At 39.8% G+C, this 16,410-nt stretch overlaps 1 gene segment (V, D, J or C); it reads right to left on the bottom strand.

Annotated features, from left to right (window-relative positions):
• Window positions 1-3,018: 3,018 nt before the first annotated feature.
• The window catches only part of LOC110132584 (immunoglobulin kappa constant-like), an 87,407-nt gene continuing 74,015 nt past the window's right edge, over window positions 3,019-16,410 (bottom strand). Inside the window, 1 exon segment of the C gene segment in view lies at window positions 3,019-3,545. Coding sequence covers window positions 3,223-3,545 — 323 coding nt within the window.

The raw sequence follows: 16,410 nt of genomic DNA, 5'->3' as shown, positions 1-16,410 counted from the left end.
TTCTGAACTTTGTTCAGCCCTCCAAAATTTCAGAGACTTGATAATAATAAATATTCTCAAGATGGACAATGTCAATGTCATCTCCCTACCCTCTTTTCCCATGAGAGTCCTTTCCCACTTTCTCCAGTACAGACAAAGGAAGGGGAAAAAATGGAAGAAAAACTGGATTATAAAGTTCTTGAGGGAAAGGACACCATCTTAGTTACTTGTGTACCTCTTTTAGGGTATCAGCTGAAAAAGGTGCTCAGTAAATGTTTGTTGGATGGATAAGTAGATGAGATGGGAGAGGCTAGGATGCCTGCACAGAAGTGGGGAAAGAGAGTCAAGGTTGGTTTTATATGTGGCCTCCTCCTGACCTCCCTGCTTCCCAAACACATAACTTTTCATTCATAGGATCCTAATATCTGGGTCAGGTTAACTACATTCTTTTGCCCATAGTTGAACATCTTTTCCATTCCATTGCTGCTTATGTATGTATGCCTCTGATTTCCAAATGGAGAAGTTCCTGAGAAGGTAGCATTTGACTTTCTGTTCTGTGCAGCACCCTAAGCTCCAGAAGGCAGAATTGTATAGGTGTCAAGAGAGCAGAATTAAGCAGGTGGGGATTTTATCCTTGGCCCACCATTTACTATCTGTGTGGCTTTGACCTATTACTTATTCCTCTTAACCTCTCTTACCTGTAAATTGGGTATAAGATATTTATGTGAGCTTATCTTGAAGTACAATGCATATACAGAAATGTGCACAGATTATAATTTCACAGCTCAATACATTTTCACAAAATGGCATGCTTCACATTACCAAGAATATAAGAAGCCTCATCTTATATTCTCTTAGGCACTATCTTAGCCCAAAGTAATTCCTATCCCAATTTATAATTGTATTTTTCCTGGTTTTGAACTCTTCATAGATGAAAATATAGGGCATATCTTTTGTGTTTGGTTTCTTTTGCTGATTGTCATACTTATGAGAGTCATCTATATTGTTTGGTATAGTTATAGTTTAATATACAAGCATGCTACAATTTAATGACTCCTTCTACTGTTGGTGGACATTTGGATTATTTCTAGTTTGGGGCTTTTATGAATGAAGATGCTCTGAAAAATTCTTACATAAGTTTTTTTGGTGGGCAGGGACATGTTCATTCAAGGGCAGGATTGGTAGGTATTAGGGTATGAATATCTCTCAGCTATATAGAACCTGACTTACACTTTAATAAACATTTTGTGTTTTAACTGTGTTTTCTGGTAGCTCAGATGGTAAAGAATCCATCTGCAATGCAGGAGACCCCGATTGGATTCCTGGGTCAGGAAGATCCACTGGAGAAGGAATAGGCTAACCACTCCTGTATTCTTGGGCTTCCTTGGTGGCTCAGCTGATAAAGAAACCACCTGCAATGCGGGAGGCCTGGATTCTATCCCTGGGTTGGGAAGATCTCCTGGAGAAGGGAACGGCTATCCACTCTAGTATTCTGGCTTGGAGAATTCGATAGACTATAATGGGGTCACAAAGAATCGGACACTACTGAACAACTTTCACGTTCTTTCACTTTAACTGTGTAGTGTACTAAAAACTAAATTAGGTTGTGGAAACATTTAATGGGGTCTTTGGCCGATGAGTGAGTGAGTGAGTGAGTGAAGTCGCTCAGTCGTGTCCGACTCTTTGCGACCCTGTGGACAGTAGCCCACCAGGCTTCTCTGTACATGGGATTCTCCAGGCAAGAATACTGGAGTGGGTTGCCAGTTCCTTTTCCAGGGGATCTTCCCAACACAGGGATCGAACCCAGGTCTCCCTCATTGCAGGCAGACGCTTTAACCTCTGAGCCACCAGGGAAGCCCTCTTTGGCCGATAGGAGGCCCTCAATATGTATTGTATTTAAAATGTAATGAAGGCATCGTATTCCCTTAAGTCAAAGTGCCGTAATGGACTTAAATATTTCCCTATTGCTTCTTCATCCACATTATTATCATTGTTTTGTCACAATGAATGACTCTGTTTCTAGCCATTCCCTTCTTTTGAAAGATTTTCTGTTGGTAAATTAGATTCAACTGGATCAAAGAATATGTGATCATAAGAACCATTACCCTGAAAAGGGCTCTGAAGCCTGCTGTGAAGGGGAAATCAAAGAGGCACTAGTCTCAATCCCGATGACATATATAACTAAAGAGAACTTATTGTAAATCCAGGAAACTACTCTATACCCTGTGATGACCTGTATGGGAACAAAATCTAAAAAAGAGTGCATATATGCATACGGACAATTGAATCACTTTGCTGTACGCCTAAAACTAACACAACATTGTAAATCAACTATATTTCAATAATAAAAAAAAGAAGCAAGCCTCTCATACCATGGCCCAGGAGAGGGCTATGAATATAGATGGCTTATGGGTTTCATGAAAGAGTATCTTGTAGCTAAAGTAGGGTAGACTAGAATGGAGGCTGATGATTTTTATAAATGATGGTATGGTTTTTATCAACTCAATATTTAATTCCTTAGAAGATAAACTGGATCATTAGAAAAAGTGTTTAAAAACCTTTAATCAAGGAACTTCCCTGGTGCTCCAGTGGTTGAGAATCTGCTTGCCAATGCAGCAGACTTGGGTTTCATCCTTGGTCTGTGAAGATTTCACATGCTGTGGCTGGGCAACTACTGAGCCCATGTGCTGCAACTACTGAAGCGCGCATGCTCTAGAACCCATGCTCCACAACAAGAGAAATCACCTCAGTGAGAAGCCCCTTCACTGCAACTAGAGAGTAGCCCCTGCTCATTGCAACTAGAGAAACTCCGTGCAGCAACAAAGACCCAGTGCGTGAGTGTGTGCTAAGTCCCTTCAGTTGAGTCCAACTCTTTGTGATCCTAGGGACTATTGCTTGCCAGCCCCCACAGTCCATGGGATCCTCCAGGCAAGTACACTGGAGTGGGTAGACCCAGTGCAGCAGTGCCCCCCCCACCAAAAATAAAAAGTTAAAAAACAAAACAAAACAAAAACCCTTAAATCAGAAAGGAGAGAGAAATCACAGGTGCAAAGATTTACTTTATTTATTCATTGTCCCCCCAACATTAGCATGATTAAAGCCAAAGAGGGGGAGGGGGATGAGGTGGGGAGATGGGTCAGAGGATTGCAATAGGGGCTGATCTGTGGGAAAAGGGCCTGAGGAGGGGTGAGGGGCTGGGACCGAATTAGCCCAGGTGACTGGGGAGCCTATAGACCTCTTGCTCTAACATTCGTTCTTATTGAAGCTCTTGGCGAGGGTGGTAGTCAGGCTCTTGTGGCTGACCTCGCATGCATAGACGTCATGGCTTAGGTACTCTGAACTGGGCAGTGTCAGGGTGCTGCTGAGGCTGTAGGTGCTTTTCGTGCTGTCCTGGTCTGTGAAACTGTTCTGGAAGTTGCTGCTCTGGGTAACCCCATCCACTGTCCACTTGACATTGATATCTTTGGGGTAGAAATCATTCACCAAGCACACGACAGAGACAGTATCAGTCGTCAGCTGCTCGTCAGATGGTTTGAAGAGGAAGATGGATGGCTGAGCATCAGACCCTGAGGACGGAAGAACAGAGAAGGGTGTTTGAGTAACAGTGAAGTTCTCTACTGGGGTGCACTGTCTGGGGATGACCTTGGAAATGCAAAAGACAGATGTGCAGAGAGCTGCATGCTTTTTTTGTAGTATCCAAGGGCCACCCAGGGAAGTCAGGAAGCAAATTCACAATTGCCATGATTTTGAGTTTCCCCTTAGCCCCTATTCCTTAAGAAAGCTCTGAATTTTTTGTACTCTTTGCAGCCATTCTAAGGCTGCAAAATAATATGAATTTTACAAAAAAATGAAGTGAAATATCCCATGAACATACTCTTCTTTGGGTCAATCCTTGATAGCTTTAAACATTCTCTCCTGCATTAAAATATTAAATAATTAGGATATTTGATATAGAAATTCTTGTAAGTCCTTATATCTTCCAGGGGATCATCTCAACCCAGGGATCGAACCCAGGTTTCCCACATTGCAGGCAGATTCTTTACTGGCTGAGCCACCAGGGAAGCCCTATCAACTTTTTAATGGAGTTTAAAAATTCATTAAAAGATTTTTTTTAATTCCTAAATAATTTTAGAACAGTTTAAAATACTTAAATAGTTTAAGCAGTTTGAAAAGAGTTTTAAGTTTTCTGACCTTATCTTTCTTTCCTTCATCTGTGTTCCCTGCCTCCTACAAGGGAACCCAGTGCAAGAGGGCAAGAAACAAAACCACTTCATCAGACCCTCCTGAAGTGAGAACAGATCTAACAAGATCACTTCCCCCTTGCCTCTCCTAGTCCTGTGCAGTGATGTCAGGCTGTCTTCCACTTCTGGGTTTCCTTTGGGCATGTTGGGGTGAGACTCACCCTGCATGAGTGAGCCCCAAACTCTGAGTCTGGGTCCAAGAGTGTATGTGTGGGTGTCAACCCCTTCACCCTCTGTGATCAGGTCAGCAACTCTCCCACTCCTTGCAAAAGGCCTCAAAGTGAGACCCCCCAGCCCTGGCCTTATGACTGTCGCCATATGAGGCAAGTCTCAGGCAGACTCGCAGGGTCAACTGTAACTTCAGCCACCTGCCCAGGAGAAACTGATGAGCTTCACTTTTGACTGTGAGCAGCTGCCAGATGGCCTGCTAGAAATCCCCTTGGTAGGCCTTTGAGTTCTTGAATGGGAGAGCATGAATTAAATAACAAATTAAGAATTCTTTCCTGGGAGAAGTCACAGATAAGTGAACAGATTTTATAAAGCTATAAACCTCCATGTTAACCAAGCAGTTCAATATCAGATACTTAATTTTTAATGTTTTGATATTTTCCTTTCTTTTACCCTTTGTATTATTTTTTTTCAGAGAATTTTATAAAATAGCCTATGCAGTAAAATAAGATGAATTCTAGAAAAAAAGGAGATGAAATATCCTATGAAGATACTCCTATTTGGGTCAATCCTTGGTAGCTTTAAACATTCTATCCTGCATTAAAATATTAAACAATTATCATATTTGACATGGAAATTTTTGTAAGACCTCGTACTAACTTTTTAATAGAATTTAAAATTCATTGAAAGATTTTTAAAAGGCCCTAAATTATTTTAGAACAGTTTAAAATACTTGCATAGTTTAAACAGTTTGAAAAGAGTTTTTAAATGGCCCTAAAATAGTCCTGTCAGGTTGTCTGCAAACCAAAAATAGTCTTTTTCAAGTACCACTTTTGAAATTAGCCAGAGTAAGCAACAATGACAACAACAAATTTTTAAATGATTTTAAAGGTTAAAACACCCAGATTAAAAATTTTCTATCATGGAATGAGGGGGTTGGAAAATACTTTTCTATTTTTTATTTATTTTTTTATTATTATTTTTTTTTTACTTTTTTAAACTTTTCTATTTTTTATGAAAAATTTATAAAAAATGCCATTGAGTTTTTATCAATGGCATTTATATACATTTAGATATTTTGTACACCTGAAATATAATCTTACTGAAGCCATTACATTTCTGAAAATTAAAAACATCACAAATTTATCTTATTTTTTTCCAGCAATATACCTATAATGATATTTAGTTTGAACTTTTAACTCAGTAAAAGTTAACTGATCAAAACCTGAATGGCCAGATTGCTAGTCTTCAGTTAGATTTTTGCTGGTGTGAATTTTGCCCTAAAAGAGTTTTATGTATATAGAGAAAATTATATGTATGTATAAATATATAATATTAACTTTTATATATATTTCATTTTGATTGAACATTTATTACTTAAATATATTTGATGAGAGAATATTGAAATAATTATAGATCACTGAAAAAATAACTAAGTTCTTTATAGACCCCTACTGGAAATTTTTATTAAGCAGATACAAAAATATAAATTTTATTTTGGGAATTGCTGATAAAAATCAGGCTTCTCCCTATTTTCCCCATGTTAGCTGGTGTCCATCACATTTCTGTTCTCTACTGTTAGCGACATGATTCGTATCACTGTGTCAGGAAAGCGGGCCATAACACAGCTGAATGGGCGATCACGGGGTTGGCCATGCCTTTCGCGGCCTTTAGCGGCCGGGTGAACGGCCACTATAGCCCAAGGGCCTGGCCACCAACATCGTTCAATCATGAAAGAAGACCGCCCCGAAGTCTAAAGACAGCCGTGAGGTCTACAGACCACGTTAGCAGAGCCACGGCCTCCACAGCGGTACCAAGACACCACCAAGTAATAACAAAAATCATACTCATTAAAATATTTCCTATCTTTTTAACGTCCGTGAGCATCTAAAAAGTGCAATTATTTTATTTTCCTTCTCCTAAACAAATTTCTTCAAAGCTGAGTTTTTGGGAACAACCCTCTTTCCTTCATTTAAAAGAGGAGATGCATTTATACATTTCTAGTATTGTCTAACAAAGAAATTTGTTGTTTTTTTTTTTAAAAGAGTAATCTGTCAAGGTATAGATCCCCTATAGCATTTCTGAATATTGACAGTTTATCACTCATTTTAGACTCTAAAAATAACACTGCTGCTGATTCTCAATCAAGCAGAAATTTTAACATAGAGAAGTATATTTTTCTAACGTCTTACTGATTTTTTTAGTGCATTCCATTAATTTTTATTGGTATAAAATAATTTATCAGACAGAGAGAGAAGACAAACACATTTCTCTACTTTTTTGTTTTGTACATCTAGCAAAAATCAGTACAATATTTGGCAAATCTCAATGAAAATTAATTCACTTTGGCTCTTTAGAGCTGCAAAGATTCCTTTCTAAGGAGATATTTGAAATTTTTTCATATCCTATCCCAGGGACATTCTACAAATCTTAAAATGTAAAAAATTTAAGTCTCTGTTCTGATTTTTAAAAGCTAAACATCTTTATCTTTGAAAAAGTGTCCTTTTTCATCGACACTTATTTTTTTCCCCTTTGAGTCATTTGGTTTAGATTAAATTAATCTTTTTTGTCTACAAATCCAGTTTTGGAGCTGAGTTTAACTTTTCAAACTGATAATAAATCTGAAATACTCTCATTTACCCATCTCTACAAAACCCATATTTAAGCCTCTAAAAGTCCATATTGGCATTTAGACCCACATTTCAGAAGGTAATAGAGAAAAATTATTTATGTCTAATCTCCAAATGTGTCCCTTGGCCAAAGATGATCCACAGATTTAACTTACTTTCCTCTCAACAAAAACCGCTTTTCGCTGCTAATCTCTTTCGATGGTCAGATACAGAGAAAATCTGGCCATTTAGGTGCCACATCAACTAACTAGCTCTTTGCTATTCCTTGAGACAAACTGATTTCCAGCGCCCGACTCATCTGATTTTTCAGAAGAATCCCATTCTCTTCAAAACTGACCTCAACTCATATCCCAAGCATTAAAACTCCCAAATTTCACAGCTCTATAAGAAAAAGGAGTTGAAAATTGCACTTACGTTTGATTTCCACCTTGGTCCCGCTGCCGAACGTAATTCACAGTGATGTCCCTGATATATCCCCCTTAACAAAAACCTCCTTCTGAAGCCAATCACAGGAAAAAGCCCAATCCACAGAAAAATCCAGCCATTTCTCTGCCTTTCTCTCCACAAACCCTACTCTCTTTACAAATTCAATGATTTGGCTGTCTGTTCAGCTTAAAAATTGACTGTCTTCTGACTTTCTCTCTTTTACTTTTTGGGTCACCAGGCATGACTCATGTAACCAAAATGTCACAAATTTGCTCACTGATACAAGAGGACAAAAGTCTCACAAACAACTGAACAAAAATGTACTCACGTTTGATCTCCACTCTGGTCCCTGGGCCGAGAGTGAACCACAGTGATTCCCTAATTTCCGCTTGTACAAATACCTACCCTGAAGGGGCATCAAGCCCCCTTCCCCAATTACATTCAAATTAATCCTAAATTTACCATCAGCTAGACTCCTATGGGAGAATTTCCCTTTCCTTCCTCTGTACCTAACCTGGGAATGAAATTTGTTTTAGCCCTGACACTGAATTAATGAAAACAGGCAAAAAGGAACAAAAAGTAAATAATTAGTCAGAAACAGCAAAGGATTAGCTGAAAACAATACTTACTTTTGATATCTAGCTTGGTTCCTCCGCCGAAAGTATTCACACAATGGTTCCTCTTAACCTTGTTCCTATACAAAAACCCTTTCCCTTCCTGACCATTGAGCAAAGCTCTGTTTCAGAACAGATCCTTTGCTCACCAATACATTTCTGAAACTATCACTCAGGCAAGTTATTCCCACCCAGAGACTGACTGGTTCTTCATAGAAAATGTGCAATCAGTTCTCCTGTTTGATTACAGATGAACTGTAACTTTGCCCTGGAGGATGGCAGAGTCTGGTTTCATAGAGTCAATGTACGGATCATTTCAGAGACACAGGGATCATAAGACACAGACAACTGAGAAAGGAAAGTTTGGATTTTACTCACGCTTGATTTCCAGCTTGGTTCCTTGACCCAACGTCCGCCACAGTGATAGCTGTATGTTATCTCGCTGTATAAAAACCCTTCTCACTAAAGGGGAACAGAGCTTTGGGTCAAGCCGCTGAAGCTTAACTCCCAACTCAAGCAGGTGTGGAGGCCCTGGGGCTTCTCTGATAGAGAATGTCTGTCATTCTTAGGTGAATTCTAAAATCCTAGATGATTTATTTATGTCTATGGCCTAAATAAATGGTCCCATATGTTAGCAATCTCCCACATCTGGACTGCTGCTTACCTATTTACTGGAAAGCAGATTGAATATAAATTAGAAAGAAAGATAAGCTCATTTAAAAAAACACTGTACTTTTAGACAGTTGAAGCATAGTTGATTTACAGTGTTGTGTTAGATACATCAAAGTGATTCAGTTATACACACACACATATATATTATTTTTAACATTCTTTTCCATTATACACTATTACAAGGTATTCCAGTAGTCATGTATGGATGTGAGAGTTGGACTATAAAGAAAGCTGAGTGCTGAAGAACAGATTCTTTTGAACTGTGGTGTTGGAGAAGACTCTTGAAAGTCCTTTTGACTGCAAGGAGATCAAACCAGGCCATCCTAAAGGAGATCAGTCCTGAATGTTCAATGGAAGGACTGATGTTGAAGCTGAAACTCCAATACTTTGGCCACCTGATGGGAAGAGCTGACTCATTTGAAAAGACCCTGATGCTGGGAAAGATTGAAGGCAGGAGGAGAAGGGGATGACAGAGGATGAAATGATTGGATGGCATCACCGACTCAACGGACATGAGTTTGAGAAAACTCTGGGTGTTGGTGATGGACAGGGAGGCCTGGTGTGCTGCAGTCCATGGGGTTGCAAAGAGTTGGACATGACTGAGAGACTAAACTGAACTGAACTGATTGAATGTATTTCCCTGTGCTATATATAGTAGGACCTTGTTGTTTATCTCTTTAATATTGTATATCTGTTAATCCCAAACTCCCAATTTATCTCTCCCCCATCTTTCCCCTTTGGTAACCATAAATTTGTTTTCTGTCTATTTCTGTTTTGTAAATAATTTCATTTTAAAAACTGTACTTCTTTATACCTTCTCCTGGGGTGAGGGGGGGTGGGCTTGCACATGAAAAACCTCATTCAATGTCATTATGAAACTTCTTAGCTTTTCTCAGTTAATAATACTGAAATAATGTTTTTTCTATTTGAACCTCTCTTTTGCCACCATGTTGTTTAAAAAAAAAAAAAGACTAAATGTATTAATATATCAAACCAAGGCCCATGTCTTATTCCGAAATATATTTTGGAGTGAAGCTGTAGATGGCCCATGAAACAAAAACAAAGATCAAAAGAGTAGAAAAGTAGACTTTACTTGGTTAGTTGTCTCTTGTCATAGGACAGGTAGAGCTGGAGGGGTACCCACCATGCCACAATGAGCTGAACCGGGTATATGCTGTCTTTGGAGCTGCTAGAGAATTGTGGCATGCCTTGATGTTTCCATGGTAACTCCATCAAGGGCCCTGAAGACCTCATTTTGCTGTGAGTCCAGCTCTACTTATTCCAGTCCTGTTTCCCTTTTAACTTTCATTCCCACTTCAGCATACTAAAGTCTTTACTGTTCTCCTGAGACCTCCAGCTTCTACATAGCTTCCCCTCTTCTTGGAAACATTTTTGTTCACCTACCTTAACTTGTGAACAACCAATTATCTTTCAAGACTCAATTTAAGAGAGACTTTCTGTTGGATTCAGTTCAGTTCAGTTCAGTCGCTCAGTTGTGTCCAACTCTTTGTGACCCCATGAATCGCAGTAGGCCAGGCCTCTCTGTCCATCACCAACACCCAGAGTTTACTCAAACTCATGTCCATCGAGTCAGTGATGCCATCCAGCCATCTCATCCTCTGTCATCCCCTTTTCCTCCTGCCTTCGATCTTTCCCAGCATGAGGGTCTTTTCCAGTGAGTCAGTTCTTTGCATCAGGTGGCCAAAGTATTGGAGTTTCAGCTTCAGCATCAGTCCTTCCAATGAACACCCAGGACTGATCTCCTTTAGGATGGACTGGTTGGATCTCCTTGCAGTCCAAGGGACTCTCAAGAGTCTTCTCAAACACCACAGTTCAAAAGCATCAATTCTTCGGTGCTCAGCTTTCTTCACAGTCCAACTCTCACATCCATACATGACCCCTGGAAAAACCATAGCCTTGACTAGACAGACCTTTGTTGGCAATGTAATGTCTCTGCTTTTTAATATACTATCTAGGTTGGTCATAACTTTCCTTCCAAGGAGTAAGCGTCTTTTAATTTCATGGCTGCAATCACCATCTGCAGTGATTTTGGAGCCTAAAAAAATAAATCCTGACACTGTTTCCACTGTTTCCCCATCTAGTTGCCATGAAGTGATGGGACTGGATGCTATGATCTTAGTTTTCTGAATGTTGAACTTTAAGCCAACTTTTTCACTCTCCTCTTTCACCTTCATCAAGAGGCTTCCTCTTCACTTTCTGCCATAAGGGTGGTGTCATCTGCATATCTGAGGTTATTGATATTTCTCCCGGCAATCTTGATTCCAGCTTGTGCTTCTTCCAGCCCAGTGTTTCTCATGATGTACTCTGCATATAAGTTAAACAAGCAGGGTGACAATATACAGCCTTGACGTACTCTTTTTCCTATACAGAACTAGTCTGTTGGTCCATGTCCAGTTCTAACTGTTGCTTCCTGACCTGCATATAGGTTTCTCAAGAGGCAGGTCAGGTGGTCTGGTATTCCCATCTCTTTCAGAATTTTCCACAGTTTATTGTGATCCACACAGTCAAAGGCGTTGGCATAGTCAATAAGCAGAAATAGATGTTTTTCTGGAACTCTCTTGCTTTTTCAGTGATCCAGCCGATGTTGGCAATTTGATCTCTGTTTCCTCTGCCTTTTCTAAAACCAGCCTGAACATCTGGGAGTTCACAGTTCACGTATTGCTGAAGCCTGGCTTGGAGAATTTTGAGCATTACTTTACTAGCGTGTGAGATGAGTGCAATTGTGCAGTAATTTGAGCATTCTTTGGGATTGCCTTTCTTTGGGATTATCTCCCAGCAAACAACTCAATTTTGTAGAGTACAGAGGCAGGTCACTGAGCCTGTAACACCTAGTTGCCCTTATCTGCAGTTAGATTCTTTCTGCCCTGCTGGATTGTAAGCTGTTTGATGTTTCATTGCCTTATATTTGGAAGGTCTAGTCTAGTATCTTCACTTGGTAAATGCTCAACAAACATTTGCAGAATGAATGAAAACAACAAAACAAAGACAAAAACAAAAAAACCATAAATAGTTGAAAAATCAAGACTAGATCAGGGCCGATAAATTATAAAGGACCAAGGGTTAATACTGACTATGGTAATAGTAAGTTTTACAAAAGAAATTGTGATAGTAATTCTGAAGTAGGCTCAATACTATATACAAGACTGCATATGAAATGTTGCTTAAAAAGTAAAAGAAAAAAGTTGTGGTAGGCATATATAATGGAATATTACTCATCCATAAAAAGGAACAAAATTGGATTATTTGGAGTAATGTGGATGAACCTGGAGTATGTAATACAGAGTGAAGTAAGTCAGAAAGAGAAAAATATCATATATTAATGCATATATATGAAATCTAGAAAAGTGGTACTGATAAACCTGTTTGCAAGAAGGAATAGAGATGTAGACATAGAAAATGAACTTGTGGATGCAGCAGGGGAAGGAGAGGATGGGATGAACTGAGAGAGGAGCATTGACATATATTGTGTGTAAAATAAATATTAAGAGCTAGGGGGAGACTGTTGCATAGCACAGGCAGCTGTTTGGTGCTTAAGGGTGACCTAGAGGGGTGGGATGGTGGGGGGAAAGGGAGGCCCAAGAGGGAGGGAATATATGTATACTTAGAGCTGATTCACTTATAGCTTATAGTAACTAACACAACGTTGTAAAGCAATTATCCTCCAATTAGAAAAAAAGGTAAAAGAAGAGAAAATAACTGACATCTTCAACATAAACTAATTATGACTGAGCTTTGCAATGGAGCACAAAACAGCCAATAAGAGGATAAAGTAGGTTTCTGCATAGTCACAAAGAAGGTGATTGCAAAGATATAGGCTGAATGGTATGTATTGTATGATACTATGATCCCATTTTAATTGAATATGTATGGATATGAATAGAGGCTAATTGCAGAAGGAAGTACAATCAATTGTGCTGAGTAATTGTCTCCTAAAATTGATTACAGTAGTTGTGGAAGAAAGAGGAGCCATGTCTTCTCTTTCTACTGTACTATTGTAGATTATTTGATTTTTAAAAATTATGGGAATATATTCATTTTTTGATTTTCAGAAACACTAAGGCTGTACCAATTTCGATAGTTTGATATCATCAAGTAGAATTCTCCATAGTCATGTGCAATTGTAAATATAATTTTTAAATGATATATACATGTTTAATTTTTCTTTGTCATTCAAATACTGTTTTAATAATCTTTAAATTAAGAGTGCAAAAAAGGTAGGAGTTTTCCTGTTTTGTATAGGAGATATTGTTTTAACAATGTAGGATATGTGGGTGTGACGTGGGGGCTGAAAAATGTATGTTCCTAAGTGAGTAAATAAGAGGTTGAAAGTGAAGCATGTAAGTAAATGACTATTAAAAGCAGAATTTGCTACTAATAAAAGATGCTTGTTATAAGAACTGTTGTGCAAAAGCTAGTTTTTTTGACCACACACAGTAGGATCAATAGGAATGGTTGTTGTGATGTTTGCTGTAACATCATATGGATCACTGAAAAGTGGCTGAGAACCTTAATGTGTATGTTTTTTATTATTTGAAGGCAAAGGATGTCTTAGAAGCAACTGTGAGGACCTACCATTCTACAGAGTGTCCAGGATGGGCCTTGATAAGATTGATTTACTAAGGAAAAATAGTCAATAAACTAGTCTGAGGGGTTCTTAGATTTATGCATGAGTGATGGAAACAGAAAATTTAGGGGAGCATTCCAAAAAACTCTTCACTAAAGCTGCTTTCCATGTGGCTGCCAACAAAGTCAGATTCTTAGAATAAATTCTCAGCAGCTCATGGCGTGTGTGTGTGTGTGTGCTCAGCGGCTCAGTGTTTGACTCTTTGCAGCCCCATAGCCCACCAGGCTCATCTGTCCTAGGGAGAGAAAGAAAAAACAAAAGAGAGAAAGACGAAATACATGTGTATAAGTCATCCTGAAAACTGTTGAGAAGCTTTCTGATCAGTGTTCTCAGGTCTAGCATTTCAAGAAACACCTTTTTTTTTTTTTTTTTTAATTTGACACAAGTAACCAGCCTATTTGAAAGGTCTGTCTCCCATCAGTACCATACAGAAAATCACCCAACATGTCAGAGACACAGTGACACAATTTTGCAAAGTTTGAGGACTGAGGGCTTCCCTACCTGCCTCCTGAATGTTTGCATCTGATAATCCATCCAGAAGTCTGTGGTTCAAAATTTTTTCCAGCTCATCATTCACAGTAAAGTCCAAAGTAGGTGTGGTTCTTTGGCTTCAGCTTGATTCCTTCCTCCTTAGGATTATAGTGTCTGTCCTTTTTACTAGACTTAAGCTGATATTTCAAAAGGTGAGGAGGAAATTCTTGAGCCACATTTTTTGGTGATCAGAACCTGATCAATTGCTATTCTCTTGGCTAGAGTGCCACAAATGGACATCTGACTTGAATTCCCAAGGGGCAAGGATGGCCCCCATTTGCCCAGAAGGAGGGAGACAGAGGAGGTCACTTGAGAACTCACTGCTTCTTTGCTGCTTTGGGGCTGTGTCTATTTCCATCCATTTCTGAAGAAAGACATGCTGAGAGAAGCAAAGTCCTTTGCCCAACCACGTGCAAACACATAAGCTGTACTTCTGACCTGAAATTCTGGTCCTGCTTTGGAAAATGTAGACACTCATCTTGTTTCTGGGCCTTTCCAGGTGGCGCTAGTGGTAAAGGATCTGACTGCTGGTGCAGGAGATGCAAGAGACTCAGGTTCAGTCCCTGGGGCAGGAAGATCCCCTGAAAGAGGAAATGACAACCCACTCCGGTATTCTTGCCTGAGAAATTCAATGGACGAGGAGCCTGGCAGGCTACAGCCCAAAGAGTTGCAAAGAGTCAAACGCCACTGAGTGCCTGAACATGCACAGAAACACATACATCTTGTTTCCACGAAGACATGAAGGCGGCAGGTCTTTTGTTCTGGTTTTTCTTTTTTTTTTTTTACTTTCTAGAGTGAAAGAGAAAAGAGTAGCAACATACCAGGGCTTATGTACCCTTGGAGAAGCTCTGACAATGAAATTTACATATTGAATGTTGTGGTTTCCAGTTGGTTTTACACTAGTGATGAACCTTTCAAGCTCTACCCTGGAGTCCCCCGGCCCCTTGTTTGTCTACTTGGCATGCAACCCTGTGTCCCCCTCACCCTACTGCACAGAAATCCATCGCAGACAACTACTGTGATTGAGCCAGCTCTGCGTGCAGCCATGGAATCCCTGAATTCAGGCTTGGTTCCTCACATTTTTGCCTTTGTTGTCAAAATCTTCAAATCCTTCATGAACACTCTACTCTGCTTTCTGCTGACTCAGGACCGCTTAGTGAGAGGTCCCCTCCCACCCCTCTGACCACTCCCCCCTTCCTCCTCTTCCCAGTCTTGCTCATCTTGACTAAGAACCTGGGCTCTGAATCTTTTCTGCCCACTGACCCGCATTGCCTCCTTCCCTTGATATGAATATATGAATGTCCTGATTCCATTTCAAAAGGATTTCAATCTCACTCTACTTTCCAGTTCCGCCCTGCCCCGCCCCCCCTTCTGTTCAGCTCCAGGGGTCAGTTAAGCTGCTTACCACACAACCTAATATTTTGCTGTTGCTGTCTCTGCCCTGTTCTTCCTGTACTTGTGGGTTTCTTTCTTTTTTCTGATTGTACCACAAAACTTGTGGATTTCAGATCCTTGATAAAGGATTGACCCTGGGGCCCTTGGCAATGAGGATGTGGATCCTTAACCACTGGACTGCCAGGGAATTTGCTTTGGGTTTATTTCTTTAAAAAATCATTTTTGCAATTTAGGTTTTTAAAAAAAATTTGTGTTTATTTATTTAAAATTTATTTATTTATTTGGCTGCTCTGGGTCTTAGTCAAGGCACACAAAATCTTCTTCATTGCAGCCTGCCAGATCTTTAGTTTCAGCATGAGGGATCTTTAGTTGTGGCATGTGGGATCTAGTTCCTTGACCAGGGATGGAACTCAGGTCCCCTGCATTGGGATGGATTCTGCATGGATTCTTAGCCCCTGGACCACCAGGGAAGTTTCATGATTTTGTTATTAAACAAGGGGGAAGTATTGTGATTGAATGTGTGAGTTTAATCCCTCTTCTTAAACTAGATTTTTCTTAAATTGGCTTCTTTGGTTTCTAAGTGGGGTTAAACTAGGCTTGTTCTTGGCTCTTATTCCCATGTTGCTGTTCAGTCGCTCAGTCATGTCCAACTCTTTGCAACCCCATGCACTGCATGCCAGGCTTCCCTGTCCTTCACCATCTCCTGAAGCTTGCTCAAACTCATGTCCATTGGATCAGTGATGCCATCCAACCATCTCATCTTCTGTCGTCCCCTTCTCCTCCTGCCTTCAATCCTTCCCAGCATCAGGGTCTTTTCCAAGGAGTCAGTTCTTCACATCAGATGGCCAAAGTATTGGAGCTTCAGCTTCAGCATGAGTCTTTCCAATGAATATTCAGGGTTGATTTCCTTTAGGATTGACCGGTTGATCTCCTTGCAGTCCAAGAGAATCTCAAGAGTCTCCTCCGACATCACAGTTCAAAAGTATCAATTCTTCAGTGTTCAGCCTTTTATATGGTCCAATCTCATATCCATACATGACTACTGGAAGAACCATAGCTTTGACTAGACGGACCTTTGTCAGCAAAGTAATGTCTCTGTTTTAAAATGT

Source organism: Odocoileus virginianus, chromosome 2 (assembly GCF_023699985.2).
Source record: "Odocoileus virginianus isolate 20LAN1187 ecotype Illinois chromosome 2, Ovbor_1.2, whole genome shotgun sequence".
NCBI lineage: Eukaryota > Metazoa > Chordata > Mammalia > Artiodactyla > Cervidae > Odocoileus > Odocoileus virginianus.
Note: the sequence above shows the minus strand (reverse complement) of the source record. Positions and strands in the feature narration are given on the sequence as shown.